General features: G+C 42.9%; 1 protein-coding gene across 1 annotated transcript in view; it reads right to left on the bottom strand.

Annotated features, from left to right (window-relative positions):
- Window positions 1–27,349, bottom strand: part of hephl1b (hephaestin-like 1b) — a 72,095-nt gene that overhangs the window by 31,041 nt on the left and 13,705 nt on the right. The window contains exons 3-4 of the mRNA XM_029770406.1: window positions 16,898–17,110; window positions 16,475–16,648 (exon numbers count right to left, since the gene is read on the bottom strand). Coding sequence (XP_029626266.1) covers window positions 16,475–16,648; window positions 16,898–17,110 — 387 coding nt within the window. The remainder of the gene's footprint in view (window positions 1–16,474; window positions 16,649–16,897; window positions 17,111–27,349) is intronic.

Genomic DNA, 27,349 nt, shown 5'->3' with positions numbered 1-27,349 from the left:
AGGTCAGTACCTTATTCAATGTCCAGGGGTCCTGGAGTGGTTGTATAGACAGGTCAGTACCTTATTCAATGTCCAGGGGTCCTGGAGTGGTTGTATAGACGGGTCAGTACCTTATTCAATGTACTGGAGTGGTTGTATAGACGGGTCAGTACCTTATTCAATGTCCAGGGGTCCTGGAGTGGTTGTATAGATGGGTCAGTATCTTATTCAATGTCCAGGGGTCTTGGAGTGGTTGTATAGACAGGTCAGTACCTTATTCAATGTCCAGGGGTCCTGGAGTGGTTGTATATACAGGTCAGTACCTTATTCAATGTCCAGGGGTACTGGAGTGGTTGTATAGACGGGTCAGTACCTTATTCAATGTCCAGGGGTCCTGGAGTAGTTGTATAGACAGGTCAGTACCTTATTCAATGTCCAGGGGTCCTGGAGTGGTTGTATAGTGGCAAGAAAAAGTATGTGAACCCTTGGGAATTTCCTGGATTTCTGCATAAATTGGTCATGAAATTCGACCTGATCTTCATCTAAGACACAACAATAGACAAACATAGTCTGCTTAAACTAATAACACACAAATTATTGTATTTTTCTTGTCTATATTGAATACATCATTTAAACATTCACAGTGTACGTTGGAAAAAGTATGTGAACCCCAAGGCTAATGACTTCTCCAAAAGCTAATTGGAGTCAGGAGTCAGCTAACCTGGAGTCCAATCAATGCGATTGGTGATGTTGGTTAGAGCTGCCCTGCCCTATAAAAAACACTCACAAAATGTGAGTTTGCTTTTCACAAGAAGCATTGCCTGATGTGAACCATGCCTCGACCAAAACGAGACCGCAGAAGACCGAAGACTAAGAATTGTTGACTTGCATAAAGCTGGAAAGGGTTACAAAAGTATCTCTAAAAGCCTTGATGTTCATCAGTCCACGGTAAGACACATTGTCTATAAATGGAGACAGTTCAGCATTGTTGCTACTCTCCCTAGAAGTGGCCGTCCTGCAAAGATGACTGCAAGAGCACAGCGCAGAATGCTCAATGAGGTTAATAAGAATCCTAGTGTCAGCTAAAGATTTACAGAAATCTCTGTAATCTCTGTTGACGAGTCTACGATACGTAAAACACTACGCAAGAATGGTGTTCATGGGAGGACACCACGGAAGAAGCCACTGCTGTCCAAAAAAAAACATTACTGCACGTCTGAAGTTTGCAAAAGAGCACCTGGATGTTCCACAGCGCTACTGGCAAAATATTCTGTGGAGAGATGAAACTACAGTTGAGTTGATTGGAAGGAACACACAACACTATGTGTGGAGAAAAAAAGGCACAGCACACCAACATCAAAACCTCATCCACACTGTAAAGTATGGTGGAGGGAGCATTATGGTGTTGGCTGTTTTCAGGCCTCAGGGCCTGGACAGCTTGCTATCATCGATGGAAAAATGAATTCCAAAGTTTATCAAGACATTTTGCAGGAGAATGTAAGTCTATATCAAATCAAATTTTATTAGTCACATGCGCCGAATACAACCGGTGTAGACCTTACAGTGAAATGCCGAATACAACAGGTGTAGTAGACCTTACAGTGAAATGCCGAATACAACAGGTGTAGTAGACCTTACAGTGAAATGCTGAATACAACAGGTGTAGTAGACCTCACAGTGAAATGCTGAATACAACAGGTGTAGTAGACCTCACAGTGAAATGCCAAATACAACAGGTGTAGTAGACCTTACAGTGAAATGCCGAATACAACAGGTGTAGTAGACCTTACAGTGAAATGCCGAATACAACAGGTGTAGTAGACCTTACAGTGAAATGCTGAATACAACAGGTGTAGTAGACCTCACAGTGAAATGCTGAATACAACAGGTGTAGTAGACCTTACAGTGAAATGCTGAATACAACAGGTGTAGACATTACAGTGAAATGCCGAATACAACAGGTGTAGACATTACAGTGAAATGCCGAATACAACAGGTGTAGACATTACAGTGAAATGCTTACTTTACAAGCCCCTAACCAACAATGCATTTAAAAAAAAAATTACTTTTTTTTAAAAAAAGTTAAGAAAACTACATCTAAAAATAACAAACAAAAATTATTCAAATATGCAAATAAGAATAAGAAATAAAAAGTAACAAGTAATTAAAGAGCAGCAGTGAAATAACAATAGTGGGGCTATATACAGGGGGTACCGGTACAGAGTCAATGTGGAGGCTATATACAGGGGGTACCGGTACAGAGTCAATGTGGAGGCTATATACAGGGGGGACCGGTACAGAGTCAATGTGGAGGCTATATACAGGGGGTACCGGTACAGAGTCAATGTGGAGGCTATATACAGGGGGTACCGGTACAGAGTCAATGTGGAGGCTATATACAGGGGGTACCGGTACAGAGTCAATGTGGAGGCTATATACAGGGGGTACCGGTACAGAGTCAATGTGGAGGCTATATACAGGGGGGTACCGGTACAGAGTCAATGTGGAGGCTATATACAGGGGGTACCGGTACAGAGTCAATGTGGAGGCTATATACAGGGGGTACCGGTACAGAGTCAATGTGGAGGCTATATACAGGAGGAACCGGTACAGAGTCAATGTGGAGGCTATATACAGGGGGTACCGGTACAGAGTCAATGTGGAGACTATATACAGGGGGTACCGGTACAGAGTCAATGTGGAGACTATATACAGGGGGTACCAGTACAGAATCAATGTGGAGGCTATATACAGGGGGTACCGGTACAGAGTCAATGTGGAGGCTATATACAGGGGGTACCGGTACAGAGTCAATGTGGAGACTATATACAGGGGGTACGGGTACAGAGTCAATGTGCCGGTTAGTCGAGGTAATTGAGGTAATATGTACATGTAGGTAGAGTTATTAAAGTGACTATTCATAGATAATAACAGAGAGTAGCAGCAGTGTAGAAAGGAGGGGGGGTGCAAATAGTCTGGGTAGCCATATGATTAGATGATCAGGAGTCTTATGGCTTGGGGGTAGAAGCTGTTTAGAAGCCTCTTGGACCTAGACTTGGCGCTCCGGTACCATTTGCCATGCGGTAGCAGAGAGAACAGTCTATGACTAGCGTGGCTGGAGTCTTTGACAATTTTTAGGGCCTTCCTCTGACACCGCCTGGTATAGAGGTCCTGGATGGCAGGAAGCTTGGCCTCAGTGATGTACTGGGCCATACGCACTATCCTCTGTAGTGCCTTGCGGTTGGAGGCCGAGCAGTTGCCATACCAGGCAGTGATGCAACCAGTCACGATGCTCTTGATGGTGCAGCTGTAGAGAACCTTTTGAGGATCTGAGGACCCATGCCAAATATTTTCAGTCTCCTGAGGGGGAATAGGTTTTTGTCGTGCCCTCTTCACGACTGTCTTGGTGTTGCTTGGACAATGTTAGTTTGTTGGTGATGTGGACACCAAGGAACTTGAAGCTCTCAACCTGCTCCACTACAGCCCCGTCGATGAGAATGGGGGCGTGCTCGGTCCTCTTTTTCCTGTAGTCCACAATCATCTCCTTTGTCTTGATCACGTTGAGGGAGAGGTTGTTGTCCTGGAACCACACGGCCAGGTCTCTGACCTCCTCCCTAACTGTCCTCCAATTGAAGCTCAACAGAAGTTGGGTGATGCAACAGGACAACAACCCAAAACACAGAAGTAAATCAACAACAGAATGGCTTCAACAGAAGAAAATACGCCTTCTGGAGTGGCTTTAGCCTTCTGGAGTGGCCCAGTCAGAGTCCTGACCTCAACCCGATTTGAGATGCTCTGGCATGACCTCGAGAGCGGTTCACATCAGACAACCCAAGAATATTGCTGAACTGAAACAGTTTATAAGGAGGAATGGTCCAAAATTCCTCCTGACCATTGTGCAGGTCTGATCCGCAACTACAGAAAACGTTTGGTTGAGGTTATTGCTGCCAAAGGAGGGTCAACCAGTTATTAAAACCTGTTACGGCTGGGGGTTCCGCTAGCGGAACGTTTCGACCACATCCGGTAAAATTGCAGAGCGTGATTTTTTTTATTATTATTTGAAATATTTAACTTTCATACAATCACAAGTGCAATACACCAAATTAAAGCTTAACTTCTTGTTAATCCAGCCACCATGTCAGATTTTAAAAAGGCTTTACGGCGAAAGCAAACCATGCGAATATCTGAGGACAGCACCCCAAACAAACAAACACATGACAATCATATTTCAACCCGCCAGGCGCGACACAAAACTCAGAAATAACGATATAATTCATGCCTTACCTTTGAAGAGCTTCTTCTGTTGGCACTCCATTATGTCCCATAAACATCACAAATGGTCCTTTTGTTCGATTAATTCCGTCGTTATATCTCAAATGTCCATTTATTTGTCCGTTTGATTCAGAAAAACACCGGTTCCAACTCGCGCAACACGACTACAAATTATCTAAAGTTACCTGTAATCTTTGTCAAAACATTTCAAACAACTTTCCTAATCCAACTTTAGGTATTTTAAAACGTAAATAATCAATAAAATTTGAGACGGGATAAACTGCGTTCAATAGCGGATAAAATGAACGTGGAGCTTCAGGTCACGCGCCCCAAACAAAACAGTCCACTTGGCTATACACCCAGAAAGGAAATGGCTACTTCTTCATTTCTCAAAAGAAAAAACATCAACCAATTTCTAAAGACTGTTGACATCTAGTGGAAGCCATATGAACTGCAACCAGATGCCTCAGAAATCTAGATTCACATAGAAAACCAATTGAAAACAGTCTCCTCAACAACAAAAAAAATCCTGGATGGTTTGTCCTTGGGGTTTCGCCTGCCAAATAGGTTCTGTTATACTCACAGACATAAACTGTGAACTTTAGAGTGTTTTCTATCCAAATCTACCAATTATATGCATATCCTAGCTTCTGGGCCTGAGTAGCAGGCAGTTTACTTTGTGCACGCTTTACATACGGACGTGAAAATACCGCCCCCTAGTCCAAAGAGGTTAAATTCAAAGGTTCACATACTTTTCCCACCCTGCACTGTGAATGTTTACACCGTGTGTTCAATAAAAGACAAACTGTATAATTGCGTGTGTGTTATTAGATTAAGCTTAAACTATGTTTGTCTATTGTTGTGACTTAGATGAAGATTAGATCAAATTTGATGACCAATTTATACAGAAATCCAGGTAATTCCAAAGGGTTCACATACTTTTTCTTGCCACTGTACATGTAAACAGGAGTAACAGTGACCAGTAGCAGGATAAATAGATACATGTTGTAGTAATGGTAATCAATAATCATTGTAGTAGCAGTGTAATGGAGTACTAAATCGAATCAATAATCATTGAACAGCAGTGTAATGGAGTACTAAATCTAATCAATAATCATTGTAGTAGCAGCGTTGGTTGTGTCTGAGTGGATGGAGACGTGTGGATGGGCATAGAGTCAGCGTGGATAGTCTGTGAGACAAGGAGAGCATCTAACAGTCTTATGGCCAGAAGACAAAAGCTGTTTAGTAGTCTGTTTGTCTGAGCCAAGAAGCATCGGTACCGCCTGCCAGACGGGAGCATGGAGAACAGTCCATGACTTTGGTGGCTGGAGTCTTTCGCAAATTTTTTCGTGCCTTTCTCAGACACCGCCTGGCATGTACGTCCTGGATGGCTGCTGTCTTCACCACCCTCTGTAGGGTCTTGGGCAGTGCAGTTGCCATACCAGACGGTGATACAACCAGTCAGGATGCTCTCAATGGTGCAAGTGTAAAAGTTCATGAGGATCTGAGGGGCCATTCCAAATCATTTCAGCTTCCTGAGGAAGAAGAGGCCTTGCCATGCCTTCTTTACGACTGTTCTGGTATGAGAGGACCATGTTAAGTCCTCAGTGATGTGGACACAGAGGAACTTGAAGCTCTTGGCCCTCTCACCTGTGACCACGTCAATGTGGATGGGGATGTGCACCCCCCCCCCCCCATTTCCTGTAATCCACAATCAGCTCCTTGGTCTTGCAGACGTTGAGTGAGAGGAGTTTATCCTGGCACCACATTGCCAGGTCTCTGACCTCTTCCCTGTAGGCTGTCTCATCACCGTTGGTGATCAGGCCTACCACCGTTGTGTAATCAGCAAACTTGATGATGGAGTTGGAGTCATGTGTGGCCACACAGCCGTGGGTAAACAGGGAGTACAAGAGGCCCTGTGTTGAGGGTCAGGCAACACTCACCACCTGGGGGGTGGCCCGTCAGGAAGTCCAGGATCCAGTTGCAGAGGAAGGTGTTTAGTCCCAGAGTCCTTAGCTTAGTGATGAGCTTTGAGGGCGCTATGGTGTTGAACGCTGAGCTGTAGTCGATGAAGCGCATTCTCACATAGGTGTGCCTTTTTTTCCAGGTGGGAAAGGGGCAGTGTGGAGTGGAATTGAGATTGCATCGTCTGTAGATCTGTTGGAGCGGGTCTAGGGTTTCTGGCATGACGGAGATGATGTGTGCCATAACCAGCCTTTCAATTCACTTCATGATTACAGATGTTAGTGCTACAGGGAGGTAGTCATTGTGGCAGGTAGCCTTAGAGTTCTTGGGAAACAGGAATGATTACAGACTAGGACAAGGAGAGGTTGTAAAGGATGTAAAGATGACTGCCAAGCTGGTCTGTGCATGCTCTGAGAACGAGCCCTGGAATAACGTCTGGCGAGTGTTGACCACATTCAAAACCTTACTCACGTCGGCTTCGTAGAGCGAGATCACCTAGTCCTCTGGAACGGCGGGGGGCCTCGTGCATGGCCCAGTGTTGTTTTTGTCAGGGTATGCATACAATGCATTGCATCGTTGGATATATCACGGCTAGGTCTACCTATGTAATCCGTAATTGTAGCCCGTGTCACATATGTTGAGCGTCGGCTCCGGTGTCATAGGATTCCACCTTGTTGCCATATATTGTCCTTTTGCCTGTTTGATTGCTCTGCGGACGTAGTAGTGGGACTTCTTGTACGTGTCCTCAGCCGTAGCCTCGAGGGTAGCTGTGCCCTGTGTGCAGTAGCTCTGTCCTTTAGCTTAGCACGTAGCTCAGTGTTAATCCAGGGCTTTTGATTGGGGAAGAGCAGAACCTTCACTGTGGGGACAACGTTGGGCGATGCATTTCTTGATGAAGCCCGAGATGGAGGTTAGCTCGTCAACGCTATCGGCTGAGTCCCGAAAACATATTCCAGGCAGCGCTAGCAAAGCAGTCCTGCAACATAGCCCCCGATTCGGAGGACCATTTCTCTACAGAGCACATCGCGGGTACTACCCGTTTGAGCTTCTGTTTTGTAAACAGGAAGCAGGAGTATAGAGGCATGATCTTATTTGCCAAAAGGGGGACGAGGGAGGGTCTTAAATGCTTGCTTGTGGGTAGAGTAACAGTGGTCTAGGACTATAACTTTATCACCCCTAGAGGTGTAGGAGACGTGATGATAAAAGTTAGGCATCACGGAATAAATAAAATTAAAAATCGGCGGCAACAAGAAAAGCAGCCTCCGGGTGCATGACTTCCTGCTTGTTTATAGCCTCGTACAGTTTGTTAATTGCAAGCTTGTTGCTGTTGTTGTCCTGAGGTGGAATGTATACAGTAGTCACGATAACAGCTGAAAACTCTCCTGGGAGGCAGAAGGGTCGGCAATGGACCATCAGCTATTTCAAGACGGGCGAACAATGGGTTAAAGCTTCTACTGCATTAGAGTCTGCACACCATCTGTTACCGATAATCCATTCAGGATATGGGAGGAAACGAGAGGAGACATTCTGTCAGGGTATTCAGCCCGCTAGTCAGAACATTCAGTTTATAAAATGACAGATTAGAAGATCTGAGAACTTATCTCCTTTTATTACCAGTCACAAAGTATATCGTGTAAAAGTCCTGGCAAGAGGACAACAAGAAGATGGAAAGACACAGACAATGGTGTTGCCCATAACTGACATAGTTCCCAGCACTGACAAGGGGGGGTGGGACAATGTGAACAGACTAAAACCCCCAGTCTTGCCGTGTGGTTATGAGTCTGTCATCTAGTAGTGATATCTTCATATCTTTTCCACCATTTCACTTCCACCACTTGATTGTCTTTAATTGAATGTTTTCTTGTTAGAACAGGTTGGCTAATTGGCTTCTCTCACTAATTGCCTGAATCAGACACAGGTGTGTAAATGTTTGCTGGAGAAATGCCATTAGGGAGTTGGAGCACCTCTACACCCTCAGTAGACTGAACAGATTTAACCTACGCACACACAGCTCTCTTAAAACCTCTCTCTCACAGACAGCTCTGTTAAAACCTCTCTCTCACACACAGCTCTGTTAAAACCTCTCTCTCAAAGACAGCTCTGTTAACTCTCTCTCTCACACACACAGCTCTCTTAAAACCTCTGTCACAGACAGCTCTGTTAACTCACTCTCTCTCTCACAGACAGCTCTGTTAACTCTCTCTCACAGACAGCTCTGTTAACGCTCTCTCTCTCACAGACAGCTCTGTTAACTCTCTCTCTCTCTCACAGACAGCTCTGTTAACTCTCTCTCTCACAGACAGTTCTGTTAACGCTCTCTCTCTCTCACAGACAGCTCTGTTAACGCTCTCTCTCTCACAGACAGCTCTGTTAACTCTCTCTCTCTCTCTCTCACAGACAGCTCTGTTAACGCTCTCTCTCTCACAGACAGCTCTGTTAACTCTCTCTCTCTCAGACAGCTCTGTTAACTCTCTCTCTCTCTCACAGACAGCTCTGTTAACTCTCTCTCTCTCTCACAGACAGCTCTGTTAACTCTCTCTCTCTCTCACAGACTGCTCTGTTAACTCTCTCTCTCTCTCTCACAGACTGCTCTGTTAACTCTCTCTCTCTCTCTCTCTCAGACAGCTCTGTTAACTCTCTCTCTCTCTCACAGACAGCTCTGTTAATTCTCTCTCTCTCTCTCACAGACAGCTCTGTTAACTCTCTCTCTCTCTCACAGACAGCTCTGTTAACTCTCTCTCTCTCTCTCACAGACAGCTCTGTTAACTCTCTCTCTCTCACAGACAGCTCTGTTAACCTCTCTAGTACATGTGGGACGAACTCGTCCCACCTACGTAACAGCCACTGAAATCCAGTGGCGCGATTTTTGAATCGTTAGAAATGCTATAACTTCAATTTCTCAAACATATGACTATTTCACAGCTATTTAAAGACAAGAATCTCGTTAATCTAACCCCACTGTCCGATTTCAAAAAGGCTTTACAACGAAAGCAAAACATTAGATTATGTCAGCAGAGTACCCAGCCAGAAAAAATCAGACACCCATTTTTCAAGCTAGCATATCATGTCACATAAACCCAAACCACAGCTAAATGCAGCACTAACCTTTTATAATCTTCATCAGATGACACACCTAGGACATTGTGTTATACAATACATGCATGTCTGTTCAATCAAGTTCATATTTATATCAAAAACCAGCTTTTTACATTAGCATGTGACGTTCAGAAAAAGCATAACCACCGCAAACTTCCGGTGAATTTACTAACAGTTTGCTAAATTACTCACGATAAACGTTCACAAAAAGCATAACAATTATTTTAAGAATTATAGATACATTACCCCTCTATGCACTCGATATGTCCAATTTTAAAATAGCTTTTCGGATGAAGCACATTTTGCAATAATCTAAGTACATAGCCCGGCATTACAGGGCTAGCTATTTAGATACCCACCCAGGTCAGCATCCACCAAAATCACATTTCCTATAAGAAAGATGTTCTTACCTTGCTTGTTCTTCATCAGAATACACTGCCAGGACTTCTACTTCAATAACAAATGTTGGTTTGGTCCCAAATAATCCATCGTTATATCCAAACAGCGACGTTTTGTTCGTGAGTTCTAGAATGCTTCTTCGCGGTGTCGCGCATGGCGCATTGGCGTGTCAAAAATGTCTAAATATTCCATTACCGTACTTCGAAGCATGTCAACCGCTGTTTAAAACCAATTTTTATGCCATTTATGTCGTAGAGAAGTGATAATATTCCGACCGGGAGTATGCATTGAGCCTAAACAGCCGAATAAAATTTCTCCTCAGAAGCGACTCATGCACGCGCATCATTGAAAGGTCCTCCGAGCATCCACTTACAAAAGGCGATAATATATTTCAACCTGAGGTTCCCTCGTAAACCTTCAGTTATTTCGCGGGCTCTGAGAGCCTATTGGAGCCCTGGGAATTGTCACGTTACAGCTAAGATCCTTACTTTTCAATAAAAAGAGGTAAGACGCACGACTCCTTGTCAGACAGGGTACTTCCTGCTTGAAACCTTGTCAGGTTTTTGCCTGCCATAGGAGTTCTGTTATACTCACAGACACCATTCAAACAGTTTTAGAAAATTCAGAGTGTTTTCTATCCAAACCTGAACAATAATATGCATATTCTAGCTTCTGAGTTGGTGTAGGAGGCAGTTAAAAATGGGAACATATTTTTTCCAAAATTCTCAATACTGCCCCCTATACCAAACAGGTTAACTCTCTCTCTCACAGACAGCTCTGTTAACTCTCTCTCTCTCTCACAGACTGCTCTGTTAACTCTCTCTCTCTCTCTCACAGACTGCTCTGTTAACTCTCTCTCTCTCTCTCTCTCTCTCAGACAGCTCTGTTAACTCTCTCTCTCTCTCACAGACAGCTCTGTTAATTCTCTCTCTCTCTCTCACAGACAGCTCTGTTAACTCTCTCTCTCTCTCTCACAGACTGCTCTGTTAACTCTCTCTCTCTCTCACAGACAGCTCTTAACTCTCTCTCTCTCACAGACAGCTCTTAACTCTCTCTCTCTCACAGACAGCTCTGTTAACTCTCTCTCTCTCACAGACAGCTCTGTTAACTCTCTCTCTCTCTCTCTCTGACAGCTCTGTTAACTCTCTCTCTCACAGACAGCTCTGTTAATTCTCTCTCTCTCTCTCTCTCTCTCACAGACAGCTCTGTTAACTCTCTCTCTTTCTCACAGACAGCAAGCGGTACCAGTCCACCAAGTCTGGAGCCAACAGGACACTGAACGGATTCTACCCCCAAGCCATAAGACTGCTAAACAAGACTGCTAAACAAGACTGCTAAACAAGACTGCTAAACAAGACTGCTAAACAAGTCCGTTAAACAAGGCCGTTAAACAAGACTGACTGCTAAACAAGGCCGCTAAACAAGGCCGCTAAACAAGGCCGTTAAACAAGGCCGCTAAACAAGGCCGCTAAACAAGGCCGCTAAACAAGACTGACTGCTAAACAAGACTGCTAAATAGCTAATCAAATGGTTACCCGGACTACCTGCATTGACCCTTTTTTACACTGACTCTATGCACACACTTACTTACACTTTCCCCCTACCTACATTATATTACCTACAACTACCTGGTACCCCTACCTACATTATATTACCTCTACTACCTGGTACCCCTACCTACATTATATTACCTACAACTACCTGGTACCCCTACCTACATTATATTACCTCTACTACCTGTTACCCCTACCTACATTATATTACCTCTACTACCTGGTACCACTACCTACATTATATTACCTACAACTACCTGGTACCCCTACCTACATTATATTACCTCTATTACCTGGTACCCCTACCTACATTATATTACCTACAACTACCTGGTACCTCTACCTACATTATATTACCTACAACTACCTGGTACCCCTACCTACATTATATTACCTACAACTACCTGGTACCCCTACCTACAACTACCTGGTACCCCTACCTACATTATATTACCTACAACTACCTGGTACCACTACCTACATTATATTACCTACAACTACCTGGTACCCCTACCTACATTATATTACCTCTATTACCTGGTACCCCTACCTACATTATATTACCTACAACTACCTGGTACCCCTACCTACATTATATTACCTCTACTACCTGGTACCACTACCTACATTATATTACCTACAACTACCTGTTACCCCTACCTACATTATATTACCTCTACTACCTGGTACCCCTACCTACATTATATTACCTCAACTACCTGGTACCCCTACCTACATTATATTACCTCAACTACCTGGTACCCCTACCTACATTATATTACCTCTACTACCTGGTACCCCTACCTACATTATATTACCTCAACTATCTGGTACCCCTACCTACATTATATTACCTCTACTACCTGGTACCCCTACCTACATTATATTACCTACAACTACCTGGTACCCCTACCTACATTATATTACCTCAACTACCTGGTACCCCTACCTACATTATATTACCTCAACTACCTGGTACCCCTACCTACATTATATTACCTCCACTACCTGGTACCCCCTACCTACATTATATTACCTCTACTACCTGGTACCCCTACCTACATTATAATACCTACAACTACCTGGTACCCCACTACCTGGTACCCCTACCTACATTATATTACCTACAACTACCTGGTACCCCTACCTACATTATATTACCTACAACTACCTGGTACCACTACCTACATTATATTACCTACAACTACCTGGTACCCCACTACCTGGTACCCCTACCTACATTATATTACCTCAACTACCTGGTACCCCTACCTACATTATATTACCTACAACTACCTGGTACCCCACTACCTGGTACCCCTACCTACATTATATTACCTCTACTACCTGGTACCCCCTACCTACATTATATTACCTCTACTACCTGGTACCCCTACCTACATTATATTACCTCAACTACCTGGTACCCCTACCTACATTATATTACCTACAACTACCTGGAACCCCTACCTACATTATATTACCTCTACTACCTGGTACCCCTACCTCAACTACCTGGTACCCCTACCTACATTATATTACCTACAACTACCTGGTACCCCTACCTACATTATATTACCTCAACTACCTGGTACCCCACTACCTGGTACCCCTACCTACATTATACTACCTCTACTACCTGGTACCCCACTACCTGGTACCCCTACCTACATTATATTACCTCTACTACCTGGTACCCCTACCTACATTATATTACCTCTACTACCTGGTACCCCTACCTACATTATATTACCTCTACTACCTGGTACCCCTACCTACATTATATTACCTCTACTACCTGGTACCCCTACCTACATTATATTACCTCTACTACCTGGTACCCCTACCTACATTATATTACCTCTACTACCTGGTACCCCTACCTACATTATATTACCTCTACTACCTGGTACCCCTACCTACATTATACTACCTCTACTACCTGGTACCCCTACAACTACCTGGTACCCCTACCTACATTATATTACCTCTACTACCTGGTACCCCTACCTACATTATATTACCTACAACTACCTGGTACCCCTACCTACATTATATTACCTCTACTACCTGGTACCACTACCTACATTATATTACCTACAACTACCTGGTACCCCTACCTACATTATATTACCTCTACTACCTGGTACCCCTACCTACATTATATTACCTACAACTACCTGGTACCCCTACCTACATTATATTACCTCTATTACCTGGTACCCCTACCTACATTATATTACCTCTATTACCTGGTACCCCTACCTACATTATATTACCTACAACTACCTGGTACCCCTACCTACATTATATTACCTACAACTACCTGGTACCCCTACCTACATTATATTACCTCTACTACCTGGTACCCCTACCTACATTATATTACCTACAACTACCTGGTACCCCTACCTACATTATATTACCTACAACTACCTGGTACCCCTACCTACATTATATTACCTCAACTACCTGGTACCCCTACCTACATTATATTACCTACAACTACCTGGTACCCCTACCTACATTATATTACCTCTACTACCTGGTACCCCTACCTACATTATATTACCTACAACTACCTGGTACCCCTACCTACATTATATTACCTACAACTACCTGGTACCCCTACCTACATTATATTACCTCTACTACCTGGTACCCCTACCTACATTATATTACCTCTACTACCTGGTACCCCTACCTACATTATATTACCTCTACTACCTGGTACCCCTACCTACATTATATTACCTCTACTACCTGGTACCCCTACCTACATTATATTACTTCAACTACCTGGTACCCCTACCTGGTACCCCTACCTACATTATATTACCTCTATTACCTCTACTACCTGGTACCCCTACCTACATTATATTACCTACAACTACCTGGTACCCCTACCTACATTATATTACCTCTACTACCTGGTACCCCTACCTACATTTATATCACCTGAACTACCTGGTACCCCTACCTACATTATATTACCTCTACTACCTGGTACCCCTACCTACATTATATTACCTACAACTACCTGGTACCCCTACCTACATTATATTACCTCTACTACCTGGTACCCCTACCTACATTATATTACCTACAACTACCTGGTACCCCTACCTACATTATATTACCTACAACTACCTGGTACCCCTACCTACATTATATTACCTCAACTACCTGGTACCCCTACCTACATTATATTACCTACAACTACCTGGTACCCCTACCTACATTATACTACCTCTACTACCTGGTACCCCTACCTACATTATATTACCTCTACTACCTGGTACCCCTACCTACATTATATTACCTCAACTACCTGGTACCCCTACCTACATTATATTACCTCTACTACCTGGTACCCCTACCTACATTATACTACCTCTACTACCTGGTACCCCTACCTACATTATATTACCTCTACTACCTGGTACCCCTACCTACATTATATTACCTCAACTACCTGGTACCCCTACCTACATTATATTACCTCTACTACCTGGTACCCCTACCTACATTATATTACCTCTACTACCTGGTACCATTACCTACATTATATTACCTCTACTACCTGGTACCATTACCTACATTATATTACCTACAACTACCTGGTACCACTACCTACATTATATTACCTACAACTACCTGGTACCCCTACCTACATTATATTACCTACAACTACCTGGTACCATTACCTACATTATATTACCTCTACTACCTGGTACCCCTACCTACATTATATTACCTCTACTACCTGGTACCCCTACCTACAACTACCTGGTACCCCTACCTACATTATATTACCTACAACTACCTGGTACCATTACCTACATTATATTACCTCTACTACCTGGTACCATTACCTACATTATATTACCTCTACTACCTGGTACCCCTACCTACATTATATTACCTACAACTACCTGGTACCCCTACCTACATTATATTACCTCAACTACCTGGTACCCCTACCTACATTATATTACCTCTACTACCTGGTACCCCTACCTACATTATATTACCTCAACTACCTGGTACCCTTACCTACATTATATTACCTACAACTACCTGGTACCCCTACCTACATTATATTACCTCTAATACCTGGTACCCCTACCTGGTACCCCAACTACCAGGTAGTTGTAGGTAATATAATGTAGGTAGGGGTACTAGGTAGTTGTATGTAATATAATGTAGGTAGGGGTACCAGGTAGTAGAGGTAATATAATGTAGGTAGGGGTACCAGGTAGTTGAGGTAACATAATGTAGGTAGGGGTACCAGGTAGTAGAGGTAATATAATGTGGTTACAACTCCAACGGTCTAACCACTAGGCTACCTGCCGCCCCTCCACTCTAACCACTAGGCTACCTGCCGCCCCTCCACTCTAACCACTAGGCTACCTGCCTCCCCTCCACTCTAACCACTAGGCTACCTGCCTCCCCTCCACTCTAACCACTAGGCTACCTGCCGCCCCTCCATTCTAACCACTAGGCTACCTGCCGCCCCTCCATTCTAACCACTAGGCTACCTGCCGCCCCTCCATTCTAACCACTAGGCTACCTGCCGCCCCTCCATTCTAACCACTAGGCTACCTGCCGCCCCTCCATTCTAACCAAAAGGTTGCAAGATCGAATCCCCGAGCTGACAAGGTAAAAATTCTGTCACTGAACAAGGCAGTTAACCCACTGTTCCTAGGCCATCATTGAACATAAAAATGTGTTCTTAACTGACTTAAATAAAAAAAATATATATATATATAAATTAAATTTAAAAAAGTTAGGGAGAGAAACAACGGCCTGGGAACGGCTAGTTGGCAGGAGATTAGAAGACAGGTGGCAAGGTTGATAAGGAATGTATGTGTACTGTGGAAAAATACAGCCGCCTAAAGCGGGGTGGAGTTCTTTACTGCTGTGTGTGTGTGTGTGTGTGTGTTAATATAAAAGGCTTTGTACATTGTAAGGATTTCAGAGCTCTCGTAAATAAACGTTCTGACCAATTGTAAGCTGGCTCTCCGTCTGCTTCATTCAACCAGAATCTTACACATTGAGTAGTATAATTGAAGTTCGGTTTAAGAACATTTATAACTTAATTCACATAACAAAGAGGACTTGTGGGAGAGATGGGGGGTGAAGGAGAGGGAGAAAGAAATGGAGTTGTTTTTAGGGTTTGTTCTAGCAGGCAAGACTTGATTACCCACCATGCATCATGTTGGACTCCTGGAAGTCGGGGTCAGCGGGGTCAACGGAGGCAGGGTCAGAACAGAACGTCTGGATGTTGTGTTCCTGGTACCAGCTCATAGACTCGTCCACCACGTTGAACATCAGAACTACGTCTCTGTCTACGTCCACACGACCCTCCTCTGTCAGGATACCTGGTTAAGACAACACCAGATTTACATTCAACATCAGAACAACGTCTTTGTCTCAATACAGATTAACGTATGATGAGCAACACTTTACATTAATGTGTATTAATTTAATTTAATAATAAATTAATTTACGCTTTATAAAGGGTTCATAGGCAGTTCGCAGATTAACACACACACACACACCGTCCCACAAACCTTTCTCTCAGGTGAGTATTGAGGGTTATTATAGTGTTGAGGTAAAGGAACACAAACCTTTCTTGCAGGTGAGCAGAGCTCCTATGAGTCCAGAAGTGATATCTCTAGGAGCCTCTACATGTGAGTGGTAGACCCAGGTGAGACAGGCTGCGTCTCCCTCTGTAGGGGAGAACTCAGGACGCACCTCCCAGCGATACGTATAGCTGGCCCCGGGGCCTACGCTGTCATCCTGTTTCAGTCTGTCTGATGTACCGTCTGGATACAGCGCCCCTGGTGGAGAGACACAGTATTATATTATTATATAGCCAGTGGTATATATAGCTGGCTCCTGGATACAGCGCCCCCTAGTGGAGAGATACAGTATTATATTATTATATAGCCAGTGGTATATATAGCTGGCGCCCCCTAGTGGAGAGATACAGTATTATATTATTATATAGCCAGTGGTATATATAGATGGCTCCTGGATACAGCGCCCCCTAGTGGAGAGATACAGTATTATATTATTATATAGCCAGTGGTATATATAGATGGCTCCTGGATACAGCGCCCCCTAGTGGAAATAGAACAACAGCAGTATTATAATATTTATATTATACTATCCAGTGGTAAGTATAAATGGTCCCCTGGATACAGCGCCCCTGGTGGAAAGATGCAGTATAACAGTAGTATTATTATTAATATAGTATTATAGCCAGAGTTAGGTATTGCTGGCTCCTGGAAACAGCACCCCTGGTGGAGAGATGGAGAAACACATATCTACAGTATAGTTAGAGAACTGGTGCTAACTTTCTCTGATTCTATTTGTAATGTTGTAATATTTGTATACCTGACTGGTATAATGGTGGAGTGTTTGTCTGAAGTATGAACAGTGTTGTGTGTTCGTCTGCTATTTTCATATAATCAAATATAATCTTATCTCCAATTAACAGTTATGACCTGATGACATCCGTCCCTGCCTGGCTTATCTCCATTCAAACTCCAACCTCCACGTGTGTGTGTGTGTGTGTGTGTGTGTGTGTGTGTGTGTGCCCTATAAACACAGATGGAGAAGCAGTAACCTTTGGGTCTGTAGTCAGCTGACACAGTGAAGTCACTGTCTTCAGTCACTGTTATCAATTCTTGTTCCTACACACTGTACTGGAAATGCACACACACACACACACCACACACACACACACACACACACACACACACACACACAGAGAGACAGAGATATAGAGAGAAACAGAGAGAGAGAGAAAGAAACAGAGAGAGAGAAACAGAGAGAGAAACAGAGAGAAACAGAGTGAGAGACCCAACCAAATCATAAGAAAACCAAAAGATAATTACTTGACAAATTGGAAAGAATTAACAAGAAAACAGAGCAAACTAGAATGCTGTTTTGCCCTAAACAGAGAGTGGCAGAATACCTGACCACTGTGAATGACCCAAACTTAAGGAAAGCTTTGACTATGTACAGACTCAGTGAGCATAGCCTTGCTATTGAAAAAGGTTGCTGTAGGCAAACCTGACTCTCAAGAGAAGACAGGCTATGTGCACACTGCCCAAAAAATGAGGTGGAAACTGAGCTTCACTTCCTAACCTCCTGCCAAATGTATGACCATATTAGAGACACATATTTCCCTCAGATTACACAGATCCAGAAAAAAATGTAAAAATAAACCCAATTTTGATAAACTCCCATATCTACTGGGTGAAATACCACAGTGTGACATCACAGCAGCAAGATTTGTGACCTGTTGCCACAAGAAAAGGTCAACCAGTGAAGAACAAACACCATTGTAAATACAACCCATATTTATGTTTATTTATTGTCTCTTTTGTACTTTAACCATTTTCACATCGTTACAACACTGTATATAGACATAATATGACATTTGAAATGTCTTTATTCTTTTGGAACTTCTGTGAGTGTAATGTTTACTGTTATTTTTTATTGTTTATTTAACTTTTTTATATTATCTACCTCACTTGCTTTGGAAATGTTAACATTGCCAAAGCAAATGGAGGATGGCTTTCACTTCAGCAGTAATACATTTATTAACTTCTTTGAGGAAAAGATCATAATCATTACAAAGCAAATTACGGACTCCTCTTTAAATCTGCGTATTCCTCCAAAGCTCCATTGTCCTGAGTCTGCACAACTCTGCCAGGACCTAGGATCAAGGGAGATACTAAAGTGTTTTAGTACTATATCTCTTGACACAATGATGAAAATAATCATGGCCTCCAAACCCTCAAGATGCATACTGGACCCTATTCCAACTAAACTACTGAAAGAGCTGCTTTCTGTGCTCGGCCCTCCTATGTGGAACATAATAAACGGCTCTCTATCCACCGGATGTGTACCAAGCTCACTAAAAGTGGCAGTAATAAAGCCTCTCTTGAAAAAGCCGAATCTTGACCCAGAAAATATAAAAAAACTATCGGCCTATATCGAATCTTCCATTCCTCTCAACATTTTTTGAAAAAGCTGTTGCGCAGCAACTCACTGCCTTCCTGAAGACAAACAATGTATAGGAAACGCTTCAGTCTGGTTTTAGACCCCATCATAGCACTGAGACTGCACTTGTGAAGGTGGTAAATGACCTTTTAATGACGTCAGACCGAGGCTCTGCATCTGTCCTCGTGCTCCTAGACCTTAGTGCTGCTTTTGATACCATCGATCACCACATTCTTTTGGAGAAATTGGAAACCCAAATTGGTCTACACGGACAAGTTCTGGCCTGGTTTAGATCTTATCTGTCGGAAAGATATCAGTTTGTCTCTGTGAATGGTTTGTCCTCTGACAAATCAATTGTAAATTTCGGTGTTCCTCAATGTTCCGTTTTAGGACCACTATTGTTTTCACTATATATTTTACCTCTTGGGGATGTCATTCGAAAACATAATGTTAAATTTCACTGCTATGCGGACGACACACAGCTGTTCATTTCAATGAAACATGGTGAAGCCCCAAAACTGCCCTCGCTAGAAGCCTGTGTTTCAGACATAAGGAAGTGGATGGCTGCAAACTTTCTACTTTTAAACTCGGACAAAACAGAGATGCTTGTTCTAGGTCCCAAGAAACAAAGAGATCTTCTGATGAATCTGACAATTAATCTGGATGGTTGTACAGTCGTCTCAAATAAAACTGTGAAGGACCTCGGCGTTACTCTGGACCCTGATCTCTCTTTTGAAGAACATATCAAGACTGTTTCAAGGACAGCTTTTTCCATCTACGTAACATTGCAATAATCTGAAACTTTCTGTCCAAAAATGACGCAGAAAAATTAATCCATGCTTTTGTTACTTCTAGGCTGGACTACTGCAATGCTCTACTTTCCGGCTACCCGGATAAAGCACTAAACAAACTTCAGTTAGTGCTAAATACGGCTGCTAGAATCCTGACTAGAACCAAAAAATTTGATCATATTACTCCAGTGCTAGCCTCCCTACACTGGCTTCCTGTTAAGGCAAGGGCTGATTTCAAGGTTTTACTGCTAACCTACAAAGCATTACATGGGCTTGCTCCTACCTATCTTTCCGATTTGGTCCTGCCGTACATACCTATACGTACGCTATGGTCACAAGACGCAGGCCTCCTAATTGTCCCTAGAATTTCTAAGCAAACGGCTGGAGGTAGGGCTTTCTCCTATAGAGCTCCATTTTTATGGAATGGTCTGCCTACCCATGTGAGAGACGCAGACTCAGTCTCAACCTTTAAGTCTTTACTGAAGACTTATCTCTTCAGTAGGTCCTATGATTAAGTATAGTCTGGCCCAGGAGTGTGAAGGTGAACGGAAAGGCTGGAGCAACGAACCGCCCTTGCTGTCTCTGCCTTGCCGGTTCCCCTCTTTCCACTGGGATTCTCTGCCTGTAACCCTATTACAGGGGCTGAGTAACTGGCTTACTAGTGTTCTTCCATGCCGTCCATGGGAGGGGTGCGTCACTTGAGTGGGTTGAGTCACTGACGTGGTCTTCCTGTCTGGGTTGGCGCCCCCCCTTGGGTTGTGCCATGGCGGAGATCTTTGTGGGCTATATTCGGCCTTGTCTTAGGACGGTAAGTTGGTGGTTGTAGACATCCCTCTAGTGGTGTGGGGGCTGTGCTTTGGCAAAGTGGGTGGGGTTATATCCTGCCTGTTTGGCCCTTTCCGGGGGTATCATCGAATGGGGCCACAGTGTCTTCTGATCCCTCCTGTCTCAGCCTCCAGTATTTATGCTGCAGTAGTTTATGTGTCGGGGGGCTAGGGTCAGTCTGTTACATCTGGAGTATTCTCTTGTCATATCCGGTGTCCTGTGTGAATTTAAATATGCTCTCTCTAATTCTCTTTTTCTCTCTTTCTATCTTTCTCTCGGAGGACCTGAGCCCTAGGACCATGCCTCAGGACTACCTGGCATGATGACTCCTTGCTGTCCCCAGTCCACCTGACCGTGCTGCTGCTCCAGTTTCAACTGTTCTGCCTGCGGCTATGGAACCCTGACCTGTTCACCGGACGTGCTTGTTGCACCCTCGACAACTACTATGATTATTATTATTTGACCATGCTGGTCATTTATGAACATTTTAACATCTTGACCATGTTCTGTTATAATATCCACCCGGTACAGCCAGAAGAGGACTGGCCACCCCTCATAGCCTGGTTCCTCTCTAGGTTTCTTCCTAGGGTTTTGCCTTTCTAGAGAGTTTTTCCGAGGGAGTTTTTCCTAGCCACCGTGCTTCTTTCACATGCATTGCTTGCTGTTTGGGGTTTTAGGCTGGGTTTCTGTACAGCACTTTGAGATTTCAGCTGATGTACGAAGGGCTATATAAATACATTTGATTTGATTTGAACATATGTTTCCCATGCCAATAAAGCCCCTTGAACTGAATTGAATTGAACTGAACTGAGAGGGAGAGGGAAAAACAGAGAGTGGCAGAATACCTGACCACTGTGACTGACCCAAACTTAAGGAAAGCTTTGACCATGTACAGACTCAGTGAGCATAGCCTTGCTATTGAGAAAGGCCTCCATAGGCAGACCTGGCTCTCAAGAGAAGACAGGCTATGTGCACACTGGCCACAAAATGAGGTGGAAACTGAGCTGCACTTCCTAACCTCCTGCCAAAATGTATGTCCATATTAGAGACACATATTTACCTCAGATTACAGAGATCCACAAAGAATTAGAAAACAAATCCAATATTGATAAACTCACATATCTACTGGGTGAAATACCACAATGTGACATCACAGCAGCAAGATTTGTGACCTGTTGCCACAAGAAAAGGTCAACCAGTGAAGAACAAACACCATTGTAAATACAATCCATATTTATGTTTATTTATTTTCCCTTTTGTACTTTAACTATTTGTACATCGTTACAACACTGTATATAGACATAATATGACATTTGAAATGTCTTTATTCATTTGGAACTTCTGTGAGTGTAATGTTTACTGTTATTTTATTGTTTATTTCACTTTTGTTTATTATCTACTTCACTTAGTTTGGCAATGTTAACATTTGTTTCCCATGCCAATAAAGCACCTTAAACTTAAAATACAAATTGAATTTAGCGATAGAGACAGAGAAGGGGTGGGGGGGGGGTTAGAGAGATACAACACTGTATATAGACATAATACATTTAAACGTGTTAACCCTCGCAAGGCTGCAGGCCCAGACGGCATCCCAGGCCGTGTCCTCAGAGCATGCTCAGACAAGCTGGCTGGTGTGTTTACAGACATATTCAATCAATCCCTATCCCAGTCTGCTGTTCCCACATGCTTCAAGAGGGCCACCATTGTTCCTGTTCCCAAGAAAGTGAAGATAACTGAGCTAAATGACTATCGCCCCATAGCACTCACTTCCGTCATCATGAAGTGCTTTGAGAGGCTAGTCAAGGACCATATCACCTCCACCTTACCTGAATATAACCTCACACTCAACATCAACAAAACAAAGGAGATGATCGTGGACTTCAGGAAACAGCAGAGGGAGCAGCCCCCTATCCACATCGACGGGACAGTAGTGGAGAAGGTGGAAAGTTAAGTTCCTCAGTGTACACAACACGGACAAACTGAAATGGTCCACCCACACGGACAGTGTGGTGAAGAAGGTGAAACAGCACCTCTTCAACCTCAGGAGGCTGAAGAAATTTGGCTTGTCACCGAAAACACTCAAACTTTTACAGATGCACAATCGAGAGCATCCTGTCGGGCTGTATCACCGCCTGGTACGGCAGCTGCACTGCCCACAACAGCAAGGCTTTCCAGAGGGTAGTGAGGTCTGCAGAACGCATCACCGGGGGCAAACTACCTGCCCTCCAGGGCACATACACCACCCGATGTCACAGGAAGGCCAAAAAGATCATCAAGGACATCAACCACCCGAGCCACTGCCTGTTCACCCCACTATCATCCAGAAGGCGAGGTCAGTACAGGTGCATCAAAGCTGGGACCGAGAGACTGAAAAACAGCTTCTATCTCAAGACCACCAGACTGTTAAACAGCCATCACTAACATAGAGTGGCTGCTGCCAACATACTGACTCAATCTCTAGCCACTTTAATAATTAAACATTGGATGTAATAAATGTATCACTAGTCACTTTAAACAATGCCACTTTATATAATATTTACATACCCTACATAACTCATCCCATATGTATATACTGTACTCTATACCATCTACTGCATCTTGCCATCTTGATGTAATGTATCACTAGCCACTTTAAACAATGCCACTTTATATAATGTTTACATACCCTGCATTACTCATCCCATATGTATATACTGTACTCTATACCATCTACTGCATCTTGCCTATGCCGTTCGGCCATCACTCATTCATATATTTTTATGTACATATTCTTATTCATTCCTTTACACTTGTGTGTATAAGGTAGTTGCTGTGAAATTGTTAGTTTACTTGTTAGATATTACTGCACGGTCGGAACTAGGAGCACAAGCATTTCACTACACTCGCATTAACATCTGCTAACCATGTGTATGTGACAAATACAATTGGATTTGTTATGACATTTGAAATGTCTTTATTCTTTTGTGATGTTTACTGTTTATTATCTATTTCACTTGCGTTGGCAATGTAAACATATCTTTCCCGATGCCAATAAAGACCTTACATTTAAATTGAGAGAGAGAGAGAGAGAGACAGAGACAGAGACAGAGAGAGAGAGACAGAGACAGAGACAGAGACAGAGAGAGAGACAGAGAGAGAGAGACAGAGAGAGAGAGACAGAGACAGAGAGAGACAGAGACAGAGACAGAGAGAGAGAGAGAGACAGAGAGAGAGACAGAGAGAGAGACAGAGAGAGAGACAGAGAGAGAGAGAGAGAGAGAGAGAGAGAGACAGAGACAGAGACAGAGACAGAGAGAGAGAGAGAGAGAGAGACAGGCCAATATCCACTAAAAAACACAGAGAGAGAGAGAGAGAGAGAGAGAGAGAGAGAGAGAGAGACAGAGACAGAGACAGGCCAATATCCACAATATTAGGCCAATATCCACTAATAATAAAAACTCAAAAAAGAGCAATTAAGTTTTGGAAACATCTAAAATACAGTGACCCCCTCTCATATCATTACCAAGCCCTGCAATGCCAAGAGCTGAGCAAAGAAAAGAGTCCCCTCATCCAGCTGGTCCTGGGGCTGAGTTCACAAACCTGTTCTACTAACACACTGAAGCCTCAGGACCAGAACATCCAATCAATCAGAATAAACCAAATTACAACACAGTCAAAACAAAACTACATTGCTTATTGGGAAACACAAGCACAAACACAAAGCAAAATGCAGTGCTATCTGGCCCTAAATCGACAGTACACTATGGCTAAATATTTGACCATGGTTACTGATCAAAACCTTAGAAAAACCTTGACAAAGTACAGGCTCAGTGAGCACAGCCTTGCCATTGAGAAGGGTAGACACAGGAAAACCTGGCTCCCTGTAGAGGAAAGGCTGTGCAACCACTGCACAACAGCAGAACCTGAGACGGAGCTGCATTTCCTGACAAAATGTCAAAAATATAAAACAATTAGAGAGTGTCATTTCCCCAAATTTGAAACCCTTATTCAAGGTTTCAAAGACCTCTCTGATGAGGATAGGCTACCCATCCTGTTGGGGGAGGACGCAGAGAGCTGTGGGTTGGCAGCGCACTCCATTGCTGCCTGCCATAAGTTGAGGGACAGTGTCTGACAGACCAATAAACCTGCACATGTCCTCAACTGTATGATTATTGTTATTGTTGAATGTATGGTTATATTGACCGTTGGTTATTGTTGTTACTGTTGTCCCGTTGACAATTTTTGATTCTCATTTTTATTTATTTTTATATTGTAAATATCCAAAGTAAGCTTTGGCAATATGTACATTGTTACGTCATGCCAATAAAGCGAATTGAATTGAATTGAATTGAATTGAGAGAGAGAGAGAGAGAGAGAGAGAGAGAAAGACAGAGACAGAGAGAGACAGAGACAGAGAGAGACAGAGACAGAGACAGAGAGAGACAGAGACAGAGAGAGACAGAGACAGAGACAGAGACAGAGACAGAGACAGAGAGAGACAGAGACAGAGACAGAGACAGAGACAGAGACAGAGAGAGAGAGAGAGAGAGAGAGAGAGAGAGAGAGAGAGAGAGAGAGAGAGAGAGAGAGAGAGACAGAGAGAGAGACAGAGAGAGAGAGAGAGACAGAGAGAGAGAGAGACAGAGAGAGAGAGAGACAGAGAGAGAGAGAGAGACAGACAGAGACAGACAGAGACAGACAGAGACAGACAGAGACAGACAGAGACAGAGAGAGACAGAGAGAGACAGAGAGAGAGAGAGAGAGAGAGAGAGAGAGAGAGAGAGAGACAGAGAGACAGAGACAGAGACAGAAAGAGAGAGAGAGAGAGAGACAGAGGGGCAGGCCAGGACACCACGGAACAGAAGAATGTTGGTGAATCCCGGAGAACCCCATTCTTTAAAGAGCAGAAACGGACTGGACCTGCTTGGATGAGACGGTGTGTAATCCAGAGGCAGACGGGTCAAATGCAGTGTCTTCTGACTGTATGTAATGACAGCCTTTAAAACATCTCTCTTCTCTTTCCTCTTTGTAAGAACACACTATCCTACAAAACAAAATCTGTTAGATCTGTCTGATTGTCTTTCTAAGGCTGTTTCTATTGTGTTGTCTGTCTTCATGTTATGTGATCCAGTCTGGCATGAAAATAGCAGCTCTCGATAGACAAACAAAGAATACAGCCAAACCAACATTCCAAAAAGGCAATAAGGTGGGGAGGAGACAGCAGTGTTACCAGGAAGGATATTATAGACCAGCACCAGTTGTTTTTCTGTTGTAGATGTCCAACCAACAACAGACAAAGCAGCTGGAAACAGAGAGAAAGAAAACAAGAAGGAACTGGACCCTGGTGTGAGTCTGCGGCTACTGATGGTCTGGTTATATTGTGATCTGTTTTGTTCTGTTCTATTCAAATGTCCTCACTACAGACCCTGGCCAACAATACAGCACAATGGAGATATTATGAATGTTTAAACTAGATGGAGATATTAAAGACATCTGAACTAGATGGAGATATTATGAATGTCTAAACTAGATGAGATGTTATGAATGTCTAAACTAGATGGAGATATTATGAATGTTTAAACTAGATGGAGATATTATGAATGTCTAAACTAGACGGAGATATTATGAAGACGGAGATATTATGAATGTTTAAACTAGACGGAGATATTATGAATGTCTAAACTAGATGAGATATTATGAATGTCTAAACTAGACGGAGATATTAGAGACATTAAACTAGACGGAGATATTATGAATGTCTAAACTAGATGAGATATTATGAATGTCTAAACTAGATGAGATATTAGAGACATTAAACTAGATGGAGATATTAGAGACATTAAACTAGACGGAGAGATTAGAGACATTAAACTAGATGGAGATATTATGAATGTCTAAACTAGATGGAGATATTATGAATGTCTAAACTAGATGGAGATATTATGAATGTTTAAAATAGATGAGATATTATGAATGTCTAAACTAGACGGAGATATTATGAATGTTTAAACTAGATGAGATATTATGAATGTTTAAACTAGATGAGATATTATGAATGTCTAAACTAGACGGAGATATTATGAAGACGGAGATATTATGAATGTCTAAACTAGATGAGATATTATGAATGTCTAAACTAGACGGAGATATTATGAATGTTTAAACTAGATGGAGATATTAGAGACATTAAACTAGACGGAGATGTTAGAGACATTAAACTAGATGGAGATATTAGAGACATTAAACTAGACGGAGATGTTAGTGACATTAAACTAGACGGAGATATTAGAGACATTAAACTAGACGGAGATATTAGAGACATTAAACTAGACGGAGATATTATGAATGTCTAAACTAGACGGAGATATTATGAATGTCTAAACTAGATGAGATATTATGAATGTCTAAACTAGATGAGATATTATGAATGTCTAAACTAGACGAGATATTATGAATGTCTAAACTAGA

The sequence above is a fragment of the Salmo trutta genome, chromosome 12, assembly GCF_901001165.1.
Source record: "Salmo trutta chromosome 12, fSalTru1.1, whole genome shotgun sequence".
NCBI classification, from domain to species: domain Eukaryota; kingdom Metazoa; phylum Chordata; class Actinopteri; order Salmoniformes; family Salmonidae; genus Salmo; species Salmo trutta.
This window is presented reverse-complemented; position numbering and strand designations above follow the sequence as displayed.